A 27851-nucleotide genomic window follows, 5' to 3' on the forward strand; every position below is an offset into this window, starting at 1 on the left:
TTTCCATAGGCGGCTGAGCTTTATTGAGGGGGATCTGTTGCTGGAACACAAGTCACGGATCGGCCGGCCCCGAGGTCTTAACGTGTCGTAAGCGAATGGGTGCGGGGCCCGCAGACGACGTGGGGTCGTGGGGAGGGGGCCGGGGGTCCTGGACCCCCTCTATTTCACGCTGCTGAAGAGTTTGTGTGCCACCTGCAGAGAGGGCAGAAACCACAGATCAGTAAAACCTTTCGGCGACGGATGCCCCCTAATCCTAATCTTCATTATCGACTGCATTATTGAGCACTTATTCATTCATTCAGTCGGATTTATTGAGTGCTTACTGTGTGCAGAGCACTGCACTAAGCCCTTGGGAAGTCCAAGTTGGCAACGTATAGAGACGGTCCCTACCCAACAGCGGGCTCACAGTCTAGAAGGGGGAGACGGAGAACGAAATAAAACCTATTAACAAAATAATAGAATAAATATGTACAAGTAAATATGTACAGACATCATCATCATCAATCGTATTTACTGAGCGCTTGCTGTGTGCAGAGCACTGGACTAAGCGCTTGGGAAGTCCAAGTTGGCAACGTATAGAGACAGTCCCTACCCAACAGTGGGCTCACAGTCTAAAAGGGGGAGACGGAGAACAAAACCAAACATACTAACAAAATAAAATAAATAGAATAGATATGTACAAGTAAAATAAATAGAGTAATATGCACAAACATATATACATATATACAGGTGCTGTGGGGAAGGGAAGGAGGTAAGGTGGGGGGGATGGAGGGGGGATGAGGGGAAGAGGAAGGAACATATACATACATACATATTTTGAGCGCTTATTGTGTGCAGAGCACTGTACTAAGCGCTTCTGAAGTCCAAGTTGGCAACATATAGAGACAGTCCCTACCCAACAGCGGGCGCACAGTCTAGAAGGGGGAGACAGACAACAAAACAAAACATATTGACAAAATAAAATAAATAGAATAAATACGTACAAGTAAAATAGAGTAATAAATATGTACAAACATATATACATATATACAGGTATCCTCCCCAGTGCTTTGCACATAGCAAGAGCTCAATCAATCAATATCAGTCGTATTTATTGAGCGCTTACAGTGTGCACAGCACTGTACCAAGCGCTTGGGAAGTCCAAGTCGGCAACATCTAGAGGCGGTCCCTACCCAACAGCGGGCTCACTTATCCATGAAAAGCACTGTACTAAGCGTCTGGGAGAGTACAATACAACAACAAACGGACACATTCCCTGCCCACAACAAGCTTACAGTCTAGAGGGGGAGACGGACATTAATAGAAATAAATGACAGATACGAACCTAGGTGCTGCGGGGCTGAGTACAGTGCTCTGCACACAGTAAGCGCTCAATAAATACGATTGAATGAATGAATGAGAGCGGGATGAATGAAGGGAGCGAGTCAGGGCGACGCAGAAGGGAGTGGGAGAAGAAGAAATGACGGCTTAGGGGAGGCCTCTTGGAGATGTGCCTCCGAAGCAGCGTGGCTCAGTGGAAAGAGCACAGCCTTTGGAGTCAGAGGTCATGGGTTCAAATCCCGGCTCCGCCAACTGTCAGCTGTGTGACTTTGGGCGAGTCACTTCACTTCTCTGGGCCTCAGTTCCCTCATCTGTAAAATGGGGGATTAAGACTGTGAGCCCCCCGTGGGACAACCTGATCACCCTGTAATTTCCCCAGCGCTTAGAACAGTGCTTTGCACATAGTAAGCGCTTAATAAATGCCATCATTATTATTATTATTAATAAGGCTTTGAAGCTGGGGGGGGGAAGAGTCATCATCTGGTACTTCCCAAGCACTTAGTACGGTGCTCTGCACACAGTAAGTGCTCAATAAATACGACAATGAATGAATGAATCTGGGAGAAGCTCTGGGAACCAAGGTTCGCCCGATGATTCCCGGGGGCCAGAAGCCAAACAGCCCTGCCTCCTCCCCGACGTGACCTGGGATGGGAGACGCGCTGCCCACCCCGGTTCCGACGGAGCTGTGTCGTTCCCGTCTTCAACGACACCCTGGAATTAGCCGAAGAGAGGGACGTGGACCCTCTAGTCTTACGTCCCTATCTATAATTTATTTGTATTAAGGGGTCTCCCCCCTTAGACTGTAAGCTCTAAAATAATCCCCAAACAAGTGATGAGTAAAAATAAATGCCAAACGAATGAACAATAATAATAATGATGATGATGATGTGTCTATTTTATGCCAAGCAGTGCACTGAAGTGGAGAGCTCCTGGGCTTGGGAGCCAGGGGACACGGGTTCTAATCCTGGCTCTGCCACTTGTCTGATGTGTGACCTTGGGCAAGTCACTTCACTTCCATCCCTCGGTGACCTCATCTGTAAAATGGGGATTCCACACATGTTCTCCCCCTTATGTACACTGTCGGGACAGAGATGGTGTCTGACCTGATTACCTTGTATTTTCCCCAGTGCTTAGAACAGTGCTTGACACATGGAAAGCTTTAGAAGTCCCCTTACTATTATTATTATTACTACATGTCTTGAGCTCTGTTGGGCAGGGACATCAGCAGTACATGACAGAAAAAGCTTCCCAGACTCTTCTCACATTACCTATCCCATGGGTTTGCATTAGAGCTGCAAGGCCATGGCGGGTAACATCAGTCACGTTTCCAGTTTAGTATTAAAGCCTTTTTCCTGGTCGGCCACGGCAGGTAACATCAGTCACGTTTCCAGTTTAGTATTAAAGCCTTTTTCCTGGTCAGCGGGAGGGCCCTACTAGCTGGGGATGGGTGAGGAAGGGGAGAGGAGGAAAGCAAAGATAAAGTTGGAGCCCCTCCCTCCTCCTTGCTGACTTAAGCAGAACTCTGTTAGTACAGATTTACTACTCTATTTATTTTACTTATACATATTGACTATTCTATTTATTTGATTCTGTTCTGTTTTGTTGTCTGTCTCCCCCGTCTAGTCTGTGATCCCGCTGTTGGGTAGGGACCGTCTCTATCTGTTGCCAACTTGGACTTCCCAAGCGCTTAGTACAATGCTCTGCACACAGTACAGTCGAAGACTGAACTCCTTGTCTTCCCTCCCAAACCCTGCCCTCTCCCTGACTTTCCCATCTCTGTTGACGGCACTACCATCCTTCCCGTCTCACAGGCCCGCAACCTTGGTGTCATCCTCGACCCCGCTCTCTCGTTCACCCCTCACATCCAAGCCGTCACCAAAACCTGCCAGTCTCAGCTCCGCAACATTGCCAAGCTCCGCCCTTTCCTCTCCATCCCAACCGCTACCCTGCTCGTTCAAGCTCTCATCCTATCCCGTCTGGACTACTGCATCAGCCTTCTCTCTGATCTCCCATCCTCGTGTCTCTCTCCACTTCAATCCATACTTCATGCTGCTGCCCGGATTATCTTTGTCCAGAAACGCTCTGGACATATTACTCCCCTCCTCAAAAACCTCCAATGGCTACCAATCAATCTGCGCATCAGGCAGAAACTCCTCACCCTGGGCTTCAAGGCTGTCCACCCCCTCGCTCCCTCCTACCTCACCTCCCTTCTGTTCTTCTCCAGCCCAGCCCGCACCCTCCGCTCCTCCACTGCTGATCTCTTCACCGTACCTCGCTCTCGCCTGTCCCGCCATCGACCCCCGGCCCACGTCCTCCCCCGGGCCTGGAATTGGCAACACATAGAGACAGTCCCTACCCAACAGTGGGCTCACAGTCTAAAAGACTAAAGACTCTAAAGACTCTCCCTCGTCCCCCTCTCCATCCCGCCATCTTACCTCCTTCCCTTCCCCACAGCACCTGTATATGTGTATATATGTTTGTACATATTTATTACTCTATTTATTTTACTTGTACATATCTATTCTATTTATTTTATTTTGTTAGTATGTTTGGTTTTGTTCTCTGTCTCCCCCTTTTAGACTGTGAGCCCACTGTTGGGTAGGGACTGTCTCTATATGTTGCCAATTTGTACTTCCCAAGCGCTTAGTACAGTGCTCTGCACATAGTAAGCGCTCAATAAATACGATTGATGATGATGATGATGGAATGCCCCCAATCCCTCTGCCCATCCGCCAAGCTAGCTCTCTTCCTCCCTTCAAGGCCCTGCTGAGAGCTCACCTCCTCCAGGAGGCCTTCCCAGACTGAGCCCCTTCCTTCCTCTCCCCCTCGTCCCCCTCTCCATCCCCCCCATCTTACCTCCTTCCCTTCCCCACAGCACCTGTATATATGTATATATGTTTGTACATATTTTTTACTCTATTTTACTTGTACATATCTATTCTATTTATTTTATTTTGTTAGTATGTTTGGTTTTGTTCTCTGTCTCCCCCTTTTAGACTGTGAGCCCACTGTTGGGTAGGGACTGTCTCTAGATGTTGCCAACTTGGACTTCCCAAGTGCTTAGTACAGTGCTCTGCACATAGTAAGCGCTCAATAAATACGATTGATGATGATGATGATGATGATAAATACGACAGTGGGTGGACGGATAGGGCCCGGCCAGACTCACGCAGTGGTCCCGGGCGTGCAGGAAGTCGAAGAGCTCCTCGGTGCAGTCCTCCTCCGTGTGTGAGCGGGATGCCACGCGGGCGTCACACAGCTCCAGGCGCTCCCGGGCCTTCACGCATTTCTCCAGCTGCTCGCAGTGCTCCCGCACGGTCGTCAGAGGGTCCTGGGCGCAAAGCCGGGACCCGTTGGGCGGGCGCGGGACCACGGCTCCTCCCGTCCCTGCAGTGCCACCCCCTTTAAACCGTAGGCTCGCTGTGGGCAGGGAGTGTTGGCCTGTCCTCTCCCAGGTGCTTAGTACAGTGCTTTTAGACTGTGAGCCCACTGTTGGGTAGGGACTGTCTCTATGTGTTGCCGATTTGTACTCCCCAAGCGCTTAGTCCGGTGCTCTGCACACAGTAAGCGCTCAATAAATACGATTGATGATGATGACGCTTTGCACACAGTGAGCGCTCAATGAGCACGATTGAATGAACGTCCCAGAAGTGGAGAGACTTTTCCCAGCCCGCCCCATGTCCACCTGCACCCTCGATGATGCCACCCGGGAACGCCGGTCCTCGGCCACTACAGCTCTCTTCCTCCTCTTCAAAGCCCTACTGAGAGCTCACCTCCTCCAGGAGGCCTTCCCAGACTGAGCCCCCTCCTTCCTCTTCCCCTCCTCCCCCTCCCCATCCCCCCTGCCTTACCTCCTTTCCCTCCCCACAGCACCTATATATATATGTATATCATCAATCGTATTTATTGAGCGCTATGTGCAGAGCACTGTACTAAGCGCTTGGGAAGTACAAATTGGCAACATATAGAGACAGTCCCTACCCAACAGTGGGCTCACAGTCTTTTGTACATATTTACTACTCTATTTTACTCGTGCACATTTATTCTGTTTATTTTATTTTGTTAATATGTTTTGTTGTCCGTCTCCCCCTTCTAGACTGTGAACCCGCCGCTGGGTAGGGACCGTCTCTACACGTTGCCAACTTGGACTTCCCAAGCGCTTAGTCCAGTGCTCTGCACACAGTAAGCGCTCAATAAATACGACTGAATGGATGAACTGAATGAATGAATGAGTGGGCCGTCATCCTGTGAGCCCCCCGTGGGACAACCCCATCACCTTGTATTCCCCCAGCGCTTAGAACAGTGCTTTGCACATAGTAAGCGCTTAATAAATGCTATCATTATTATTATTATTATCCTGGGTCTCACCGAACCCCAGCGGCAGCTCTCCGGGGGGTCTTGGGGCCCCTCCGGGGCCCAGGCACCCCCACTTTGAGGGTGGGGGGCAACCAGGGGACCACAGTCCGGGCCTGGTTGAGGTTGGCTGCTCCCTGAGCCTCTGGGATCAGTCCTTTCGGGTCCGAACACTGGAATTCTCTGGAATGCTCCTTGTCCACCCTCTCCTTCCAGACAACCCCAACTGCTCTGCGGCCCAAGCTCCCCCATCTTCCCGCCCGCCCTCCTGGGGGGGACCCATGTGGCTGAGTGACTCGAGTGCGGATCGATCACGACTTCGTCGCGGCAAAAATGGACTCTTACCACCATCTCCTCCTCCTCCTCCTCCTCTTCCTCCTGCCAAAGAAATTTAAAAAAAGGTGACGTCACTCCACCAACAATGCCTGCATTTCGCGTAGGCCCCAGCAGACTTTGAAAAGGTTTTCTCCCATCTCCGAACACGTGACGGCCAGTGGGGAGCGGGAAGAAGACTAGAAGCTCTCTACTGGCCCCTCCCAAGCGCTCAGTACAATGCTCGGCACCCACCAGGCGCTCAGTAAATACTCCTGATGGAGCCCCTACTCCAGCAGCCAGAAGATAATAATAATAAAAATGGTATCTGTTAAGCGCTTACTACATGCCGAGCACTGGGGATACAAGGTAATCGGGTTGTCCCACGTGGGGCTCCCAGCTTTAACCCCCATTTTACAGATGAGGTAACTGAGGCTCAGAGAAGTGACGTGACTTGTCCAAAGTCGCACAGCTGACAAGTGGCGGAGCCGGGATTAGAACCCATGACCTCTGACTCCCAAGGCCGGGCTCCTTCCGCTGAGCCACGCTGCTTCAGAAGACGGTACGGCGGCCAAGCTCCTGGAGAGGTGCCCGGTCCTCCATGTCGACTTCCCGTGCCAACGCCTCCCTGACGCTTCCGGATCCCGCACGCTACAAATCCAACGCCCACCGGACGATCCCATCCTGGATTGGGAAGGGCCACCTGAGCGGCTCCCCTCCCAACCCTGACTAAATTCCCGCGCGCGGTCTTCCAGAGAAGCGGCACGGCGTTGTGGACAGAACACGTGCTTGCGAGTCGAAAGTCACGGGTTCCAATTCCGGCTCCGCTGCCTGCCTGCTGCGTGATCTTGGGCAAGTCACTTATCTGTGCCTCAGTTACCTCATCTGTAAACCAGGGATTGAGACCGGGAGCCCCGTGTAGGATCGTGTCCAATCTGACAAGCGCTTAGTACAGTGCCTGGCACAGAGTAAGTGCCTAACGAATACCACAGTTGTGTTATTATTGGCCCTCAGTGGGAGGGGAGGCCATCACACCCTCTCCTCCAGAATTCAGGGCTCCAACCTCAGCGGGGCCGCTCTTCACGGGGTCATTTTTATTGTCCTTGGGCGAGATGAGGGACAGAGGGCGGGAAAAAGGCCTCGGTCACAGGGGCGAACACCTGACTGACCTGAGGATCATCATCATCAATCGTATTTATTGAGCGCTTACTATGTGCAGAGCACTGTACTAAGCGCTTGGGAAGTACAAATTGGCAACATATAGAGACAGTCCCTACCCAACAGTGGGCTCACAGTCTAAAAGGGGGAGACAGAGAACAAAACCAAACATACTAACAAAATAAAATAAATAGAATAGATATGTACAAGTAAAATAAATAGAGTAATAAATATCTACAAACATATATCCATATATACAGGAGCTGTGGGGAAGGGAAGGAGGTAAGATGGCGGGATGGAGGGGGGATGAGGGAGAGTCTTTAGAGTCTTTAGTCTTTTAGACTGTGAGCCCACTGTTGGGTAGGGACTGTCTCTATGTGTTGCCAATTTGTACTTCCCAAGCGCTTAGTACAGTGCTCTGCACATAGTAAGCGCTCAATAAATACGATTGATTGATTGATTGATTGAGAGAGGAAGGAAGGGGCTCTCGAGCGCTCAGCGCAGTGCCCCGCACACGACAGACTGTCAGCTTCTTGAGGGTAGGGACTGTGTCTACTACCGGTCTCTCCCAAGTGCTTAGCACAATGCTCTACTTAAGGTACCCTGCCAGCTCCTTGAAGGGAGGGACCCGCTTCCCACTCGATAGACACATTCCCTGCCCCTTCCACGGGCAGTTCAGAGGGGGAGACGGACACTGATATAAATAAATAAAATAAAATTGTGGCTGTGGACTAAGCGCCTTGGGAGGGGTGGAAAAAGGGAACCAAACCGAGTGTAAGGGCAAACCACCTGGACCGAGCGCCTGGGAAAGGACCGTACCTCTTGTGCCTCCTCCTTAGGCCGTGAGCCCCGTGGGGGACGGACACTGTCGGGCCCACGTCCGCCACTTAATAAATAGTAATAATAATGATAGCATTTATTAAGCGCTTACTATGTGCAAAGCACTGTTCTTAGCGCTGGGGAGGTTACACCGTGATCAGGTTGTCCCAAAGGGGCTCCCAGTCTACTTTCAGACTCTCCCAAGCGTTCAGGACAGGGCTCTGCGCACTGCAGACTGCCAGCTCCTTGAAAGCCGGGATCGTGTCTGTCGGCTCTGTCAATCAATCAATCAATCAGTCAATCGTATTTATTGAGCGCCTACCGTGTGCAGAGCACTGCACAAAACAAAATAAGTACATTTCTATCCTACTTATTTTATTTTGTTGGTATGTTTGGTTCTGTTCTCTGTCTCCCCCTTTTAGACTGTGAGCCCACTGTTGGGTAGGGACTGTCTCTATGTGATGCCAATTTGTACTTCCCAAGCGCTTAGTACAGTGCTCTGCACATAGTAAGCGCTCAATAAATACGATTGATTGATTGATTGATTGATTGCACCAAGCGCCTGCGAAGCACAAGTTGGCAACACACAGAGACAGTCCGATCAGGGGAGAGCCCCTGAGGCCTAGCGTCGGGATGCAACTGTTTTTGCCTAAATGGGATTTGTTAAGCTGCTTACTACGTGCCCGACACTGTACTTAGCGCCAAGGCAGACACAATAATAATAATTATGGTATTTGTTAAGCCGCTTAGTATGTACCGAGCCCTGTTCTAAGCGCTGGGGTGGATACAAAGTAATCGGGTTGCCCCAGGTGGGGCTCCCGGTCTTCAATCCCCATTTTCCAGATGAGGCAACTGAGGCCCAGGGAAGCTAAGTGACTTGCCCAAGGTCACACAGCAGACAAGGGCGGGGTGAGGGAGAGGGAAAACAGCATGGCTCAGTGGAAAGAGCCCGGACTTGGGAGTCAGGGGTCGTGGGTTCTAATCCCCGCTCCGTCAGCTGTGTGACCTTGGGCAAGTCACAACTTCTCTGGGCCTCTGCGACCGCATCTGTAAAATGGGGATGAAGACTATGAGCCCCTCGTGGGACAACCTGATTACCTTGTATCAGCGTGGCTCAGTGGGAAAGAGCCCGGGCTTTGGAGTCAGAGGTCATGGGTTCAAATCCCGTGTCCGCCAATAAGCTGTGTGACTTTGGGCAAGCCACTTAACTTCTCTGGGCCTCAGTTACCTCATCTGTAAAATGGGGATGAAGACTGTGAGCCCCCCCACCGTGGGACAACCTGATCATCTTGTAACCTCTCCAGCGCTTAGAACAGTGCTTTGCACATAGTAAGCGCTTAATAAATGCCATTATGAGAAGCAGCGTGGCTCAGTGGAAAGAGCCCGGGCTTTGGAATCAGAGGTCATGGGTTCGAATCCCGGCTCCGCCACATGTCTGCTGTGTGACCTTGGGCAAGTCACTTAACTTCTCTGAGCCTCAGTTACCTCATCTGTAAAATGGGGATTAAGACTGTGAACCCCACATGGGACAACCTGATCACTCTGTATCCCCCCCGGCGCTTAGAACAGTGCTTTGCACATAGTAAGCGCTTAACAAATGCCAACATTATTATTATTATTACTGTATCTACCCCAGCGCTTAGAACAGTGCTTGGCACATAGTAAGCCCTTAACAAATACCATTATTATTATCTCATCTGTAACATGGGGGTTAAAACTGTGAGCCCCACGTGGGACAACCTGATTACCCTGTATCTACCCCAGTGCTCAGAACAGTGCTTGGCACATAGTAAGCGCTTAACAAATACCAACATCATCATTATTATTACTCATTCATTCAATCGTATTTATTGAGCGCTTACTGTGTGCAGAGCACTGTACTAAGCGCTTGCGAAGTCCAAGTTGGCAACCTATAGAGACAGTCCCTACCCAACAACGGGCTCACAGTCTAGACGGGGGAGACAGACAACAAAACATGTGGACGGGTGTCAAGTCGTCAGGGCAAACAGAATTAAAGCTGGACGCACATCATTAACACAATAAATCAAAGGGTAAATATGTACAAGTAAAATAAATAAGAGTACTAAATCTGTAAAAACATATATACAGGTGCTGTGGGGAGGGGAAGGAGAGGAAAAAGGGAGCTCAGTCTGGGCCCCCCTTAATTCATTAGATTTAGATGATACCCCTCGTGAATTACTTCCTATTCCCTTCATCCTCAATGCTGCCAATTATAACCTGATACTAATTTTAGGAATCTTTTTTTTTATCTCTCTCCCCCTCATCCCCCTCTCCATCCCCCTCACCTTACCTCCTTCCCTTCCCCACAGCACCTGTATATATGTATATATGTCTGTACATATTTATTACTCTATTTATGTATTTTACTTGTACATATCTATTCTATTTATTTTGTTAGTATGTTTGGTTTTGTTCTCTGTCTCCCCCTTCTAGACTGCGAGCCCCATGTTGGGGAGGGCCCGTCTCTATTACGTTGCCAGCTTGGGCTTCCCAGGCGCTTAGTACAGTGCTCTGCACACAGTAAGCGCTCAATAAATAGGACTGAATGAATGAATGAAGGGGTCAGGGGTGGCAAGGCTCACCTCCTTGGGGTCCCCGGCCCCTTTCAGCATCCTCCGCTCGTCCTCCAGCCCCATGCCACCTTCCAGGGGACAGCGACGGTGGCCAGGGCGACAAGGCCAGAAAAAGGACTTGCCAGGGTCACCCACCGGATATCCGGTTGCCCCCTGGCTACCGGAAGTGGGCTCCTGGAAGGCCTTCCTGGCCACTGTGGCCCAACCCACTGGAGGAGTAGTCCAACTCTGCCACAGAGGGGTGGGAGGTGCCAGAAATCATCATCATCATAATGGCATTTATTCATTCATTCAGTCGTATTTACTGAGCGTCATAATGGCATTTATTCATTCATTCAGTCGTATTTACTGAGCGCTTACTGTGCGCAGAGCACTGGACTAAGCGCTCGGGAAGTTGGCCACATCTAGAGACGGGCCCTACCCAACTTGTGAGCCCCGAAGAGCACTGGTGCAAAGCACTGTTCTAAGCGCTGGGGAGGTTACAGGGAGATCAGGTTGTCCCACTGCGGGGGCCTCACAGTCTTCATCCCCATTTGACAGATGAGGGAACTGAGGCACAGAGAAGCGACTTGCCCAAAGTCACACAGCTGACAATGGGCAGAGTCGGGATTGGAACCCATGACCCCTGACTCCAGAGCCCGTGCTCTTTCCACTGAGCCACGCTGCTTAATAATAATAATAATAATGATGATGGTATTTATTAAGCGCTTACTAGGTGCAAAGCACTGTTCTAAGCGCTGGGGAGGTTACAAGGAGATCAGGTTGTCCCACCGGGGGCTCACAGTCTTCATCCCCATTTGACAGATGAGGGAACTGAGGCACAGAGAAGCGACTTGCCCAAAGTCACACAGCTGACAATTGGCAGAGCTGGAATTGGACCCCATGACCCCTGACTCCAAAGCTCTTTCCACTGAGCCACGCTGCTTAATAATAATAATAATAATGGTATCTGTTAATAATAATAATAATAATGATGGTATTTATTAAGCGCTTACTAGGTGCAAAGCACTGTTCTAAGCGCTGGGGAGGTTACAAGGAGATCAGGTTGTCCCACCGGGGGACTCACAGTCTTCATCCCCATTTTACAGATGAGGGAACTGAGGCACAGAGAAGTGACTTGCCCAAAGTCACACAGCTGACAATTGGCAGAGGCGGGATTGGAACCAATGACCCCTGACTCCAGAGCCCGTGCTCTTTCCACTGAGCCACGCTGCTTAATAATAATAATAATAATGATGATGGTATTTATTAAGCGCTTACTAGGTGCAAAGCACTGTTCTAAGCGCTGGGGAGGTTACAAGGAGATCAGGTTGTCCCACCGGGGGCTCACAGTCTTCATCCCCATTTGACAGATGAGGGAACTGAGGCACAGAGAAGCGACTTGCCCAAAGTCACACAGCTGACAATTGGCAGAGCTGGAATTGGAACCCATGACCCCTGACTCCAAAGCTCTTTCCACTGAGCCACGCTGCTTAATAATAATAATAATAATAATAATAATAATAATAATAATGGTATCTGTTAATAATAATAATAATGATGGTATTTATTAAGCGCTTACTAGGTGCAAAGCACTGTTCTAAGCGCTGGGGAGGTTACAAGGAGATCAGGTTGTCCCACCAGGGGCTCACAGTCTTCATCCCCATTTTACAGATGAGGGAACTGAGGCACAGAGAAGTGACTTGCCCAAAGTCACACAGCTGACAATTGGCAGAGCTAGGATTCAAACCCACGACCCCTGACTCCAGAGCCCGTGCTCTTTCCACTGAGCCACGCTGCTTAATAATAATAATACTATTTGTTAATAATAATAATAATGGCATTTATTAAGTGCATTTATTATATGTTGCCAATTTGTACTTCCCAAGCGCTTAGTACAGTGCTCTGCACCTAGTAAGCGCTCAATAAATATGATTGATGATGATGATTAAGTGCTTACTAGGTGCAAAGCACTGTTCTAAGCGCTGGGGAGGTTACAAGGAGATCAGGTTGTCCCATCGGGGGCTCACAGTCTTAATCCCCATTTTATGGATAAGGGAACTGAGGCACAGAGAAGTGAGTTGCCCAAAGTCACACAGCTGACAATTGGCAGAGGCAGGATTCGAACCCATGACGCCTTAATAAAAACATAAAAATGAAACATTCATTCATTCAATTGTATTTATTGAGCGCTTACTGTGTGCAGAGCACTGTACTAAGCACTTGTGAAGCACAAATCGGCAACAGATAGAGACGGTCCTCTCCCAACAACGGGCTCACAGTCTAGAAGGGGAGACAGACAACAAAACGAAACAAAAGTTTTCAGTTGAGGTAACTGAGGCCCAGAGAAGTTAAGTGACTTGCCCCAAGTCACCCAGCTGGCCCAGGTTCATTCATTCATTCAATCGTATTTACTGAGCGCTTACTGTGTGCAGAGCACTGTACGAGGCGCTTGGGAAGTCCAAGTTGGCAACATATAGAGATGGTCCCTACCCGACAACCTGCTTCCCTCGTATCAACCTCAGACCTTAGAACAGTGCTTGGCGCATAGTAGGCGCTTCACAAACACAGTGCTCTGAACCCATTAAGCGCTCAATAAGTACGAGTGAACAAATGAACGACGCAGAGCACTGTACTAGGTGCTTGGGAAGTCCAAGTTGGCAACATATAGAGATGGTCCCTATCCAACAAACTGCTTCCCTCGTATCTACCTCAGACCTTAGAACAGTGCTTGGCGCATAGTAGGCGCCTCACAAACACAGTGCTCTGAATGCAATAAGCGCTCAGTAAGTACGATTGAACGAATGAACGACGCAGAGCACTGTACTAGGTGCTTGGGAAGTCCAAGTTGGCAACCTATAGAGATAGTCCCTACCCGACAACCTGCTTCCCTCATATCTACCTCAGGCCTTAGAACAGTGCTTGGCGCATAGTAAGCGCTTCACAAACACAGTGCTCTGAACCCAATAAGCGCTCAATAAGTACGTTTGAACGAATGAACGACGCAGAGCACTGTACTAGGTGCTTCGGAAGTCCAAGTTGGCAACATATAGAGATGGTCCCTACCCGACAACCCGCTTCCCTGTATCTACCTCAGACCTTAGAACAGTGCTTGGCGCATAGTGGGCGCTTCACAAACACAGTGCTCTGAACCCATTAAGCGCTCAATAAGTACGATTGAACGAATGAACGACGCAGAGCACTGTACTAGGCGCTTGGGAAGCCCAAGTTGGCAACATATAGAGATGGTCCCTACCCAACAACCTTCTTCCCTTGTGTCTACCTCAGACCTTAGAACAGTGCTTAGCGCATAGTAGGCGCCTCACAAACACAGTGCTCTGAACACAATAAGCGCTCAACAAGTACGATTGAACGAATGAACGACGCAGAGCACTGTACTAGGCGCTTGGGAAGTCCAAGTTGGCAACATATATTGATGGTCCCTACCCGACAACCTGCTTCCCTCGTATCTACCTATCTATCTATCGTATCTATCCAAGCGCTTAGTACAGTGCTCTGCACACAGCGCTCAATAAATACGATTGATGATGATGATCTACCTCAGACCTTAGTACAGTGCTTGGCGCATAGTAAGCGCTTCACAAACACAGTGCTCTGAACCCAATAATCGCTCAATAAGTACGATTGAACGACTGAACGACGGCTATTATTATTAATTATCGTTATTACGATGGTTATTTGAGGACGAGAGGCGGGACTCCCGCACACTCCCCCCGGTTCAGAAATGGATCCGTCGAAACGGCCGACCTTCCCAAGATGGCGGCGCCTGAGGCCTGGCCTAAGATGGCGGCCGGTGGGCCGGGCCTCAGGCGGGGCCGTGAGGCGATTGAGGCTGAGGGGACGATGGCGGCCGGCGGTGGCGGCGGTGGTGGGCCCCCCTCGCTGTCCTTGCTGTGCAGCCGGGCCGTCACTGCCCACATGGCCGCCCTGGAGAGCGAGGTGTGGGGTAAGTTTCCAGGGCCAAGCCACTGGAAGAAGCTCCTCGTGGGCAGGAAAGAAGAAGAAGAACAACGATGTCATTTGTTAAGCTCTTATCTAAACGCTGGGGGGGAAAATACAAGAAGCATTGTGGCTCAGTGGCAAGAGCCCGGGCTTTGGAGTCAGAGGTCATGGGTTCAAGTCCCGCGCTGCCACTTGGCAGCTGTGGGACTCTAGGCAAGTCACTTCCCTTCCCTGGGCCTCCGTTCCCTCATCTGGAAAATGGGGATTAAGACTGTGAGCCGCTTGTCACTTCCGTGGGCCTCAGTTCCCTCATCTGGAAAATGGGGTTTAAGATCGTGAGCCACTTGTCAGCTGAGTGATTTTGGGCAAGTCACTTCACTTCCCTGGGCCACAGTTCCCTCATCTGGAAAATGGGGATTAAGACTGTGAGCCACTTGTCACTTTCTTGGGCCCCAGTTCCCTCATCTGGAAAATGGGGATTAAGACTGTGAGCCACTTGGCAGCTGTGTGACTCTGGGCAAGTCACTTCACTTCTCGGGGCCTCAGTTCCCTCATCTGGAAAATGGGGATTAAGACTGTGAGCCACTTGTCAGCTGTGTGACTCTGGGCAAGTCACTTCACTTCCCTGGGCCTCAGTTCCCTCATCTGGAAAATGGGGATTAGGACTGTGAGCCACTTGTCAGCTGTGTGACTCTGGGCAAGTCACTTCCCTTCCCTGGGCCTCCGTTCCCTCATCTGGAAAATGGGGATTAAGACTGTGAGCCGCTTGTCACTTCCCTGGGCCTCAGTTCCCTCATCTGGAAAATGGGGATTAGGACTGTGAGCCACTTGTCAGCTGTGTGACTCTGGGCAAGTCACTTCACTTCCCTGGGCCTCAGTTCCCTCATCTGGAAAATGGGGATTAAAACTGTGAGCCACTTGTCAGCTGTGTGACTTTGGGCAAGGCACTTCACTGGGCCTCAGTTCCCTCATCTGGAAAATGGGGATTAAGACTGTGAGCCACTTAGCTGTGTGACTCTGGGCAAGTCACTTTACTTCTCGGGGCCTCAGTTCCCTCATCTGGAAAATGGGGATTAAGACTGTGAGCCACTTGTCAGCTGTGTGACTTTGGACAAGTCACTTCACTTCCCTGGGCCTCAGTTCCCTCATCTGGAAAATGGGGATTAAGACTGTGAGCCACTTGTCAGCTGTGTGACTCTGGGCAAGTCACTTCACTTCCCTGGGCCTCAGTTCCCTCATCTGGAAAATGGGGATTAAGACTGTGAGCCACTTGTCAGCTGAGTGACTTTGGGCAAGTCACTTCACTTCTCGGGGCCTCAGTTTCCTCATCTGGAAAATGGGGATTAAGACTGTGAGCCACTTAATAATAATAATAATAATGGCATTTATTAAGCACTTACTATGTGCAAAGCACTGTTCTAAGCGCTGAGGAGATTACAAGGAGATCAGGTTGTCCCACTTGGGGCTCACAGTCTTAATCCCCATTTTCCAGATGGGGGAACTGAGGCACAGAGAAGTTAAGTGACTTGCCCGAAGTCACACAGCTGACAGTTGGCAGAGCCGGGATTCGAACCCATGACCCCTGACTCCAAAGCCCTGGCTCTTTCCACTGAGCCCCACAGCTTGTCAGATGAGTGACTTTGGGCAAGTCACTTCACTTCTCGGGGCCTCATTTCCCTCATCTGGAAAATGGGGATTAAGACTGTGAGCCACTTGTCAGCTGAGTGACTCTGGGGAGGTCACTTCACTTCTCAGGGCCTCAGTTCCCTCATCTGGAAAATGGGGATTAAGACTGTGAGCCACTTGTCAGCTGTGTGACTCTGGACAAGTCACTTCACTTCTCGGGGCCTCAGTTCTCTCATCTGGAAAATGGGGATTAAGACTGTGAGCCCCCCCCCGTGGGACAGGACCGTCTCTATATGTTGCCAACTTGTACTTCCCAAGCGCTTTGTACAGTGCTTTGCACACAGTAAGCGCTCAATAAATACGATTGAATGAATGAATGAACAACCTGATCACCTTGTAACCTCTCCAGCGCTTAGAACAGTGCTTTGCACATAGTAAGCACTTAATAAATGTCATTATTATTATTATTATTATTATTATTATTATTATTACAAGGTCATCAAGTTGTCCAACGTGGGGCTCACAGTCTTCATCCTCATTTTACAGATGAGGGAGCTGAGGCTCAGAGAATAATAATAATTCTCTACCTTGGGAAAGTATAAAACAACCAGAGTTGATGCGTTTTCCACCCGTAATCTACAGGGGAAGACTACAGAGAGGGGAAACAGTAGTTTATCATGATATTGCCGTAAATGCAGAGAGCCTGGGCTTTGGAGTCAGAGGTCATGCGTTCAAATCCCGGCTCTGCCACTTGTCAGCTGTGTGACTTTGGGCAACTCACTTCACTTCTCTGTGCCTTAGTTACCTCACCTGTAAAAATGGGGATTAAAACTGTGAGCCCCCCGTAGGACAACCTGATCACCTTGTAACCTCCCCGGCGCTTAGAACAGTGCTTTGCACATAGTAAGCGCTTAATAAATACCATCATTACTATTATTATTATTACTGGGGGCTCCTAAGCTCTCCTCTCACTTCTCTGTGCTTCAGTTCCCTCATCTGTAAAATGGGGATTTAGACCGTGAGCCCCCCGTAGGACAACCTGATCACCTTGTAACCTCCCCGGCGCTTAGAACAGTGCTTTGCACATAGTAAGCTTTTAATAAATACCATCATTATTATTATTATTATTATTATTACTGAGGGCTCCCAAACTCTCCTCTCACTGCCCTGTGCCTCAGTTACCTCACCTGTAAAGATGGGGATTAAAACCGTGAGCCCCCCATGGGACAACCTGATCACCTTGTAACCTCGCCGGCGCTTAGAACAGTGCTTTGCATATAGTAAGCTTTTAACAAATACCATCATCATTATTATTATTCCTGGGGGCTCCCAAGCTCTCCTCTCACTTCTCTGTGCCTCAGTTACCTCACCTGTAAAGGTGGGGATTAAAACTGTGAGCCCTCTGTGGGACAACCTGATCACCTTGTAACCTCCCCAGCGCTTAGAACAGTGCTTTGCACATAGTAAGCTTTTAACAAATACCATTATTATTATTATTATTATTATTATTATTACTGGGGGCTCCCAAGCTCTCCTCTCACTTCCCTGTGCCTCAGTTACCTCACCTGTAAAAATGGGGATTAAAACTGTGAGCCCCCCGTGGGACAACCTGATCACCTTGTAACCTCCCCAGCGCTTAGAACACTGCTTTGCACATAGTAAGCGCTTAACAAATACCATCATCATCATTATTATTATTATTACTGGGGGCTCCCAAGCTCTCCTCTCACTTCTCTGTGCCTCAGTTACTTCACCTGTAAAAATGGGGATTAAAACCGTGAGCCCCCCGTGGGACAACCTGATCACCTTGTAACCTCCCAGGCGCTTAGAACAGTGCTTTGCACATAGTAAGCCCTTAACAAATACCATCATCATCATCATTATTATTATTATTATTATTATTATTATTATTATTATCATTACTGGGGGTTCCCAAGCTCTCCTCTCACTTCTCTGTGCCTCAGTTACCTCACCTGTAAAGATGGGGATTAAAACTGTGAGCCCCCCGTGGGACAACCTGATCAAGTTGTAACCTCCTCGGCGCTTAAAACAGTGCTTTGCACATAGTAAGCACTTAACAAATACCTTCATTATTATTATTATTATTGTTATTATTATTATTATCATCATTACTGGGGGCTCCCAAGCTCTCCTCCTGGCTGCACCCCAGCCTCGACTCTCCCGCCTTCCCCGGAGCAGAGGTGTCCGCACCTCCCTTCCCCCTGCGTGGGCCCCGTGGCCTTTCCCAGCGCTTAGCACGGTGCTGTGCACACAGTAAGCACTCAATAAATACGATTGATTCCCAGCACTGACCCGCGGCTCCGTCTCGTCCCTCCAGTTCTCCCCGGTCCGATTTTGCAAGGCATCTTGCCGCTGCTCAACATCTATTACCTGGAGAGGATCGAGGAGGCTGCAGCGAAGAAAGGTGAGTGGAGGCCCCCGTCCCCTACTAGTCGCCCACCCGCACCCCAATCTGGGTGGTCAGTCTCGGCCTCCGAGGGTCCGGTCGGGGCTGAGCGATGTTCCTCCCCCCCAGGCCTCTCCACCCAGCCCATCTGGCACCGCCTTTGGGACGACGTGATGAAGACTCGGCCCACCGGCGCCGAGGTGAGCGAGGCGGGTGGGTGGCCTTGGTGTCGGGACGCCGGGCCCGTTACCTCCCAATCCGGCACGCGTCATTCATTCATTCAATCGCATTGATTGAGCGCCCACTGTGTGCAGGGCACTGTACTAAGCGCTTGGGAAGTACTAGTTGGAAGCATGTAGAGACGGTCCCTACCCAACAACGAGCTCACGGTCTAGAGGGGGAGACAGACATTAATACAAATAGGTAAAACAATAAATTACAGATAGATGCATAGGTGCTGTGGGGAGTCATTCATTCAATCGCATTTATTGAGCGCCTCCTGTGAGCAGAGGACTGTACTAAGCGCTTGGGAAGTACTAGTTGGAAGCATATAGAGACGGTCCCTACCCAACAACAAGCTCACGGTCTAGAGGGGGAGACAGACATTAATACAAATAGGTAAAACAATAAATTACAGGTAGATACATAGGTGCTGTGGGGAGTCAAGGCCTTGCTGAGAGCTCACCTCCTCCAGGAGGCCTTCCCAGACTGAGCCCCTTCCTTCCTCTCCCCCTCGTCCCCCTCTCCATCCCCCCATCTTACCTCCTTCCCTTCCCCACAGCACCTGTATATATGTTTGTACATATTTATTACTCTATTTTACTTGTACCTATCTATTCTATTTATTTTATTTTGCTAGTATGTTTGGTTTTGTTCTCCGTCTCCCCCTTTTAGACTGTGAGCCCACTGTTGGGTAGGGACCGTCTCTACATGTTGCCAGTTTGTACTTCCCAAGCGCTTAGTACAGTGCACACAGTAAGCGCTCAACAAATACGATTGATGATGACGATGAGTCACTCATTCAGTTGCATTTATTGAGCCCCCACTGTGTGCGGGGCACTGTACTAAGCGCTTGGGAAGTACAAGTTGGAAACATAGACGGTCCCTGTTCATCCCCGCTGCCCAGACGAGGGAAGTGAGGCAGGGGGAAGTGAAGTGACTTGTGCGAGGTGTCACAGGGCAGAGCGCGTCCCCCCCCCCCCGTCCTTACGTTGAGCGGCGGCTCCCCGTCCACCTCCTCCATGGGGCCCTCCGGGCCGCGTCCCCGCCTCGGCCCTTCCGTTTCAGAGCGTGGCCTGTTGGCGAACCAAGTTCCTGGAAGCCTTCTTCGCCCACGTCCTGCGGGGGACCCTCGACCTGGCCTCGGACGGGCGCCTCCTCGACGGGCGCTTCTCCCCGCTGCTGCTGGGCTCCCGCTACGTCAGCCAGCTGACGGTGTGCAACATGCTGCAGGGCGCGGCCGAGCTGGTGGCCCCGCCCAACCGCGGGGTGCTGGACAACTTGGCCGGCTCCCTGCGCACCCTCAAGTTCCGTCACCTGCTCTTCTCCGACCTGGCGGCCCAGCGCTGCCTCCGCCGCCTCCTCCACCGGCTGATCCACCACGGCGCCGTCAGCCGGGTGGCCATGTACTCCTGGCCCGTGCCCGAGACGGCCCTCTTCCTCCTCATCCTGACCATGAGCGCAGGCTTCTGGCAGCCGGAGCGGGGCTCCCCGGATTCCCCCTGCAGCCTCTGCGAGGCGGGCCCCGGCCCGACCGCGGCAGCCGTGCCCCTCGGCGCCCGCCGGGATTCCGGCGAGGGCGGGAGGACCACGGGCCTGTCCAGCGGCGTCTTCCCGGGTACCTCGGGAGCCTCTTCCATCGGCGTCTCCCCGGGCTCGCAGGCGTCCGGTGCCCGCGTTTTCCCGGGGCAGTCAGAGAGCCGAGGGGAACCCCCGCTGCCGGCGGGGAGAGATGCTCTGAGGGGTCCAGCCTGTGCCACCCGGAGGAGCCCCCCGCCGCCCCCCACCCCACCACCCTCCTGCAAGAGGTCCCTGCCCGTCTCGGCCCTCCCGTCCGAGCCGTGCAAGCGCTTCAAGCCGGGCTCCGGGCACAGGTGCCCCAGCCCGCAGGTGGACCCGGAGTCCAACGACCTGTACGACTTTGTCTTCATCGTTGGCAAGGAGGAGGAGGGGAGGAAAGAAAAGGAAGACGAGGAGGAGGAGGAGGAGGAGGAGGACTGTGTCTTGCTTGCCCCTGCAAGGGGCAAGGAGAGCTGGCCGGCGGGGCCCGGCCTGGGGTCCCCGTGCTGTTTCCGCAGCGTGTCCACCCTGGAGCTGTTCACGGTCCCTCTGTCCACCGAGTCCTCCCTGACGCTGTGCCACCTTCTGGGCTCCTGGGTGACCCTGGAGACTCTGACCCTCTCCTACAATGGTGAGCGGCTGCCTCCCTGCCCGCCAGCCTCTCTGGCCTCTTTAGCTCATCCCCCGGGCTTTCGCCCCGCGGGGGAACGGGCTGGCCGCCCGCCCCACACCTGGGCAAAGCGGTGAGCGTGGTGACGCGGGGGGTGGGGGCGGGCTTCGGAAAGCCACCGGCCCTGGTTGGAAAGTTGGGGTTGGTCGGACCGGAGCGGGAGGGGGCCCGGGCCGGCGGGGATGCCCACGGTGCTTCTCTGCCTCGCCCCCACCACTCCAGGCCTGGGCTCTAACATCTTCCACCTCCTGGACGGGCTCCGGGCCCTGTCACGCCAGGCCGACTGTCGGCTCCACACCTTCCACCTGAGCGACCTGTTCTCGCCCCTTCCGGTCCTGGAGCTGGTGGGCTGCATCCTGCGGGTCCTCCCGCGGCTCCGCACCCTCTCCGTGCGCGTCGACCACCCCAGCCAGTGGGACGGCCACGGGGGAGAGGAGGAGGAGGACGACGGCGGCGACGACCCCGGCGCCCCGGCCCGGGAGGTGGAGACCCCAGGTAGAGGAGGGGGCCCGGGGCAGGAAGGTGCGTGGTTTTGGTGGGCCAGCCGGCTGAGTTGGTCTCCCTCCTCCCGTCCACCGCAGAGAACTCCCTGCAGCAGCTGGAAGTGGGGTTTCCGCGGGGGAGGCCGCAGGGCCCGCTCTTACGCTCCGTGTTCAGAGTCTCCCGCTCCCTGGAGCAGCTCTCGCTCGACAGCGCCGTATTCCAGTCCGCCCAGGAGTTCCGGCTCACCCTGCAGACCCTCCGAGGTGCGGCGGCCCCGCTGGGGACGGACGGGGGCCGGGGCAGAAGCCGACGGCCGCCGAGAACGGTGGTTCCCGTCGGACCGAGGCACCGGGTGGGGGGGGGATGGCGGGCTCGGTCCGTCGGTGCTATCGAGCGCTTACTATGTGCAGAGCGCCGTACTGAGTGCTTGGGAGAGCTCAGTACGACAGGATTCCCGGCCCGCAACGAGCTTACGGCAGGGGGTTCTGGGGGGTATCACTCTGGTCCTTGTCCCCGTCTCACCTCGGGAATGCTCCGGCTCCCAGGGTCGTAGGAGCAACGGTAGCTTGTGTCGACCCCCTGGCCTGGAATGCCCTCCCTCCACACATCCGCCAAGCTAGCTCTCTTCCTCCCTTCAAAGCCCTACTGAGAGCTCACCTCCTCCAAGAGGCCTTCCCAGACTGAGCCCCCTTTTTCCTCTCCTCCTCCCCATCCCCCCACCCTACCTCCTTCCCCTCCCCAAAGCACCTGTATATACATTTGTAGATTTATTACGCTATTTATTTTACTTGTACATATTTACTACTCTATTTTGTTAACAGTGTGCATTTAGCTTTAATTCTATCAGTTCTGATTTATTTTATTTTGTTAGTATGTTTGGTTTTGTTCTCTGTCTCCCCCTTTTAGACTGTGAGCCCACTGTTGGGTAGGGACTGTCTCTATTTGTTGCCAACTTGGACTTCCCAAGCGCTTAGTACAGTGCTCTGCACACAGTAAGCGCTCAGTAAATACGATTGATTGATTGACTTGACACCCGTCCACGTTTTGTTTTGTTGTCTGTCTCCCCTTTCTAGACTGTGAGCCCATTGTTGGGTAGGGACCATCTCGATATGTTGCCGACTTGTACTTCCCAAGCGCTTAGTACAGTGCTCTGCACACAGTAAGCGCTCAATAAATACTGTTGAATGAATGAATGACCCCAGTGTGTTGTACAGTGCCCGGCCCAGAGTAAGCGCTTAACAAATAATAATAATAATAATAATAATAATAATAATAATAATAATGATAGCATTTATTAAGCGCTTACTATGTGCAAAGCACTGGGTTTTTTTTTTAAATGGCATTTATTAAGCGCTTACTATGTGCAAAGCATTGTTTTTTTTGTTCTTTTTTAAATGGCATTTACTAAGCACTTATGTGCAAAGCACTGTTTTGTGTGTGTTTTTTTTAATGGCATTTATTAAGCACTTACTATATGCAAAGCACTGTTCTATGCGCTGGGGAAGTTACAAGGTGATCAAGTTGTCCCACGCGGGGCTCACAGTCTTAAAAAGTTCTAAGAGCTAAGGAGGTTACAAGGTGATCAGGTTGTCCCACGGGGGGCTCACAGCCTTAATCCCCATTTTACAGATGAGGGAACTGAGGTACAGAGAAGTTAAATGACTTGCCCAAAGTTCCGCAGCTAATTGGGCAAATACCATCCTTATTATTGTGCCAGAGGGAAGGAGGAGTTGAGGAGTCAGGGGAAGAGATCCCAGCCCCCCAGTTGGCCCCAGGTATCTGGGTTCGCGGCCCCACCAGCCTAACGTTTATCGTGTACTCTCCCAACCCCTTAGTACGGTGCTTTGCACATAGTAGGCGCTTAACAAATGTCATTATTATTATTATTATTATTATTATTAGTACGGTGCCTGGCGCGCAGTGAGCGCTCAGTACATACGATCGACTGACTCCCTGTCCTTGCAGAGTGGAACCCGAGGCTGAAGTCACTGAGCCTTCACGACATGAACCTGTCTGACTGCCAGAAAGAGGTGCTTTTCCTGCTGCAGAATCCGGCCCTGCAAGGTGCGTTCCCTCCTGTTCCCTGACCATCATCATCATCAATCGTATTTATTGGGCGCTTACTATGTGCAGAGCACTGTACTAAGCGCTTGGGAAGTACAAATTGGCAACATATAGAGACAGTCCCTACCCAACAGTGGGCTCACAGTCTAAAAGGGGGAGACAGAGAACAAAACCAAACATACCAACAAAATAAAATAAATAGAATAGATATGTACAAATAAAATAAATAAATAAATAAATAAAGTAAAAAATATGTACAAACATACATACATATATACAGGTATATATTAGCCGGCCACGGCTAGCCCGCCCTTCCCTCCCTCTGCCAGCCCAGGGCTAGGAGGGGAGGAGGGAGGGAGGGAGCCAAGCAGGGGGCTGGGCGGGCGCTGTCGGGTCCACCTATAGTCAATCAATAGTATTTATTGATCAGTGGTAGTTACTGAACACCTCTTCCTGCAGGACACTGTACTGAACGCATGGGACCCTAGACTGAGCCCCCTTTTTCAATCAATCAATCAATCAATCGTATTTATTGAGCGCTTACTATGTGCAGAGCACTGTACTAAGCGCTTGGGAAGTACAAATTGGCAACACATAGAGACAGTCCCTACCCAACAGTGGGCTCACAGTCTAAAAGGAGGAGACAGAGAACAGAACCAAACATACCAACAAAATAAAATAAATAGGATAGAAATGTACAAGTAAAATAAATAAATAAATAAATAGAGTAATAAATATGTACAACCATATATACATACATACAGGTGCTGTGGGGAAGGGAAGGAGGTAAGATGTGGGGGATGGAGAGGGGGGCGAGGGGGAGAGGAAGGAAGGGGCTCAGTCTGGGAAGGCCTCCTGGAGGAGGTGAGCTCTCAGCAGGGCCTTGAAGGGAGGAAGAGAGCTTTTTCCTCTCCTCCTCCCCATCGCCCCCGCCCTACCTCCATCCCCTCCCCACAGCATCTGTATATGTTTGTACAGATTACTTCATTTTACTTGCACATTTTTACTATTCTATTTATTTTGTTAATGATGTGCATCCAGCTTTACTTCTATTTATCCTGATGACTTGACACCTGTCCATATGTTTTGTTGTCTGTCTCCCCCTTCTAGACTTTGAGCCTGTTGCTGGGTGGGGACCGTCTCTATATGTTGCCAGCTTGTCCTTCCCAAGCGCTCATTACAGTGCTCTGCACACAGTAAGCGCTCAATAAATACGACTGAATGAATGAATGAAAAGAACCCAGGTCCTTCCGACTCCCGGGCCCGGGCCCAATCCACTAGGCCAGGCTGCTTCTCTTTCAAGTGCCGAGGGTGGGGTGAAAATCAACTGATGTGCTCAGTCAGTAGTATTTGGTGGATGCTTATTGCAGGCAGAGCACTGAACTAAGAACAAGAGAGCTCCTGAAGGTTTGGTTTTCCCCATCCCTCCTCGCTCCCAGGTCCCCCGCTCTCCTCCCCTGCCCACTGAGCCAAATCGGAGAACTATTAGAGAAGCAGCGTGGCTCCGTGGAAAGAGCCCGGGCTTTGGAGTCAGAGGTCATGGGTTCAAATGCCGGCTCCACCACTTGTCTGCTGTGTGACTTTGGGCAAGTCACTTAACTTCTCTGGGCCTCAGTTCCCTCATCATCATCATCATCATCGTATTTATTGAGCGCTTACTGTGTGCAGAGCACTGTACTAAGCGCTTGGGCAGTACAAATTCTCATCTGTAAAATGGGGATGAAGACTGTGAGCCCCACGTGGGACAACCTGATCACCCTGTAAATTCCCCAGCGCTTAGAACAGTGCTCTGCACATAGTAAGCGCTTAATAAATGCCATTATTATTATTATAACTACAACAGGCCCGGAGGCTGTCGTGAGCCACTGCTTACAAACAGCTTTGCCAACCCATCTCGCCTCCAACCCAGGGCATGGGGTTCCCTCATCATCATCATCATCAATCGTATTTATTGAGCGCTTACTGTGTGCAGAGCACTGTACTAAGCGCTTGGGAAGTACAAATTCTCATCTGTAAAATGGGGATGAAGACTGTGAGCCCCACGTGGGACAACCTGATCACCCTGTAAATTCCCCAGCGCTTAGAACAGTGCTCTGCACATAGTAAGCGCTTAATAAATGCCATTATTATTATTATTATTATTATAACTACAACAGGCCTGGAGGCTGTCGTGAGCCACCGCTTACAAACAGCTTTGCCAACCCATCTTGCCTCCAACCCAGGGCGTGGGGGCAGAGTGCGGCCCAGGGACGAGGCCCAAGGGCGAATTTCCACTCCCAAGCGAATGGGCCTCGAAAGAGAAATGGGTTCCGGTCCTGGCTCTGCCACTGGTTTTTATCGTGCGTGCCCAGGCAGCTCACTTGACTTCTCCACTCGCAGCAAGTACAGGGAGGAGGGGGCAGGAGAGGCCCGGGAAGCCCTCTGCTCCCTTCCCCAAACAGGCCCAGAGATGGGGGGAGCAGGCAGGAGGTCAGACCAGCAGAGAGGCTGAAGAGCAGCCATCTTAATGCCCTCCTCCTCCTCCTCCGCAGAAGTCACGTTTGCTTTCTGCCGACTGCTGGAGAAGCACGCGAGCCAGTTTCTGCAAGAGCTCGTGGCCGTCCTGAAGGCCAACTCCACGCTCAAGGGGCTCCGGTTGCCAGGAAACCGGCTCGGTACGGTGGGCAACGGAGGGAGGGGTAGCCCCCTCGGCGGGCAGCCGGCCCAAACCCGGGGGCAACCGTGGAGGTGGTAGCCCCTCAGGACGTAGGCCCCGTACCCCTCCCCACCCACAGCCTGGGCCTCAAGCAGGCTTCCCTGAATTCCCGGGAATGGCGGCATTCTCCCCCACTCCCGCCCCCTTGAACCTGCGGCAGATCTGGCCCCCACCCCTTTCCATGCTGACCTGGTGTGGACCCCTTCTTCTTCCCCAGGGAACTCTGGCCTCCTCGCCCTGGCTGACGTCTTCAGCGAGGACTCTCGTTCGAACATCGGCCAACTGGACATCAGGTACCTCCCTCCGTGGCCGCCAGCTGGGCGCTGGTCCGCCTCCCGGCCTGAGAGGGGTCTGAGAGCGGGGATGTCCTGTTCTCTCCCCCAGCTAGCTGCATCCAAGGACTCCTTGGGTGATGCCTTAAGGGTTAAGCGCTCAGTACAGTGTTCTGCACACAGTAAGCGCTCGAGAAATACGAATGAATGAATGATGCCTCCCGGAGTGATGCACTCCGAGGCCACAAGGGGGCGGAAATTCCAGATTCACACGGGCCATTGGATAATAACAATAATAATAATAATAATAATAATATTAAGCGCTTACTATGTCCAAAGCACTGTTCTAAGTGCTGAACACAATCAATGGCATTTCAGTGCTAACGGTACTATGCACGTGGGAGAGTACAGTAAGATCCCCGCCCGCAACGAGCTCCCAGTCTAGAGGACGATAGACTGGTCAAAGGGAAAAGGGTCCTGGCCTTCCCAGACGTCCCCGTGACTCCGTCTTGAGCACCTGTGGTAGGGGCAGATCTGGCTCCCTGACCCCAGAAATTCTGGGGGTGGGGGCAGGGGTCCGGTTCAGCAGGAATCACCTCCCCTGCAATCTCTCACCAAGGCTGCCGGGGTTGAGGCCCAGACGGGAGGCCGAACCCCGGACACGAGCGTGTTCCCCCCCGCGCCCCCCGAATTTACAGCACGCAGTCTCCCCTGGCCCTCAAGTGACTGACCCTCTCCTCTCCAGCTCTAACTGCATCAAGCCAGGTGCGCTCCTGAGATTTGCCAAGAGGCTGGAGGCCAGCAGCACACGGCGGGGAGGCCAGCCCATCTTAAGCTACCTCTGCCTCTTCCAGAACTGGTTGGATCAGGACCCGGCCCTGGCCCAGGAGGCCATGCGCCGGCTCCGGGCCACCTGCGTGGCCATCAGCGACGCGTGGACCACCACCCAGGCCTTCACCGAGTACATCAGGGCCATGTGAGCGCCGCCCCGAGCCGCGGGGCTCGTCCTGCCTCATAAAAGTGGCCCACGTTTCTCAGGCGCGAGGTTGTCTGTGTTCTCCGGGACGGGTCGGCACGGGTACCTAGTCCACGTAGGCCTTGGGCCTGTCCTGACCCCGTCCCGAGGCAGATGAGGGAGGGACTGTTCTAGGGACCTGGCGCCGTGCAGCTGGAGTTTCCCTATGGCTCCTTGGGGAGGTGGTGGGGGGCAGAGGGAGGCCTTCTCACAAGACACTGTATGACTACAGGAAGAAGTAGACAGAATCAGAATGGGGTCGCTGGGAGGTGCTCTGTTCTAGCTCCCAGCGGGGAGAATCGGGGGTAGTGGGTGGTCCACTCGCCCAGCTGCGCAATGGTC

The 27851-nt window shown here is 51.9% G+C and overlaps 2 protein-coding genes across 2 annotated transcripts; one reads left to right on the forward strand and one right to left on the reverse strand.

Moving 5' to 3' along the window:
• On the reverse strand, positions 1-10732 carry LOC119940254 (cytochrome b-c1 complex subunit 6, mitochondrial). The gene is made up of 4 exons (XM_038760404.1): positions 10566-10732; positions 6019-6051; positions 4490-4651; positions 1-192 (listed from the first exon to the last, which is right to left on the reverse strand). Exons 1-4 carry the CDS (start codon positions 10617-10619, stop codon positions 160-162), a joined length of 282 nt encoding a protein of 93 aa, XP_038616332.1. The 5' UTR covers positions 10620-10732; the 3' UTR covers positions 1-159.
• LRRC41 (leucine rich repeat containing 41) lies at positions 10618-27533 on the forward strand. Its single transcript, XM_038760145.1, has 11 exons — positions 10618-10643; positions 14279-14502; positions 18463-18549; positions 18661-18731; positions 19819-20941; positions 21203-21475; positions 21562-21726; positions 23429-23527; positions 26059-26181; positions 26440-26515; positions 27240-27533. The coding sequence occupies exons 1-11, from the start codon at positions 10618-10620 to the stop codon at positions 27472-27474; spliced, it is 2502 nt and encodes an 833-aa protein (XP_038616073.1). The 3' UTR covers positions 27475-27533.
• The last annotated feature ends 318 nt before the right edge of the window (positions 27534-27851 follow it).

This window comes from Tachyglossus aculeatus, chromosome 18 (assembly GCF_015852505.1).
Source record: "Tachyglossus aculeatus isolate mTacAcu1 chromosome 18, mTacAcu1.pri, whole genome shotgun sequence".
In the NCBI taxonomy this organism is placed as follows: Eukaryota; Metazoa; Chordata; class Mammalia; order Monotremata; family Tachyglossidae; genus Tachyglossus; species Tachyglossus aculeatus.

What these genes read in the sequence shown, in the direction of transcription:
- LRRC41 (XM_038760145.1), top strand. Translation starts at nt 10,618, where the DNA reads ATGCCACCTTCCAGGGGACAGCGACG. An exon ending in CCTGGAGAGCGAGGTGTGGG is followed by an intron (nt 14,503 to 18,462) that starts GTAAGTTTCCAG and finishes TCGTCCCTCCAG; the next exon opens with TTCTCCCCGGTCCGATTTTG. An exon ending in GGAGGCTGCAGCGAAGAAAG is followed by an intron (nt 18,550 to 18,660) that starts GTGAGTGGAGGC and finishes CCTCCCCCCCAG; the next exon opens with GCCTCTCCACCCAGCCCATC.
- LOC119940254 (XM_038760404.1), bottom strand. Translation starts at nt 10,619, where the DNA reads ATGGGGCTGGAGGACGAGCGGAGGATGCTGAAAGGGGCCGGGGACCCC. An exon ending in AGGAGGAGGAGGAGATGGTG is followed by an intron (nt 4,652 to 6,018) that starts GTAAGAGTCCAT and finishes CTTTGCGCCCAG; the next exon opens with GACCCTCTGACGACCGTGCG. An exon ending in TGCACGCCCGGGACCACTGC is followed by an intron (nt 193 to 4,489) that starts GTGAGTCTGGCC and finishes CCCTCTCTGCAG; the next exon opens with GTGGCACACAAACTCTTCAG.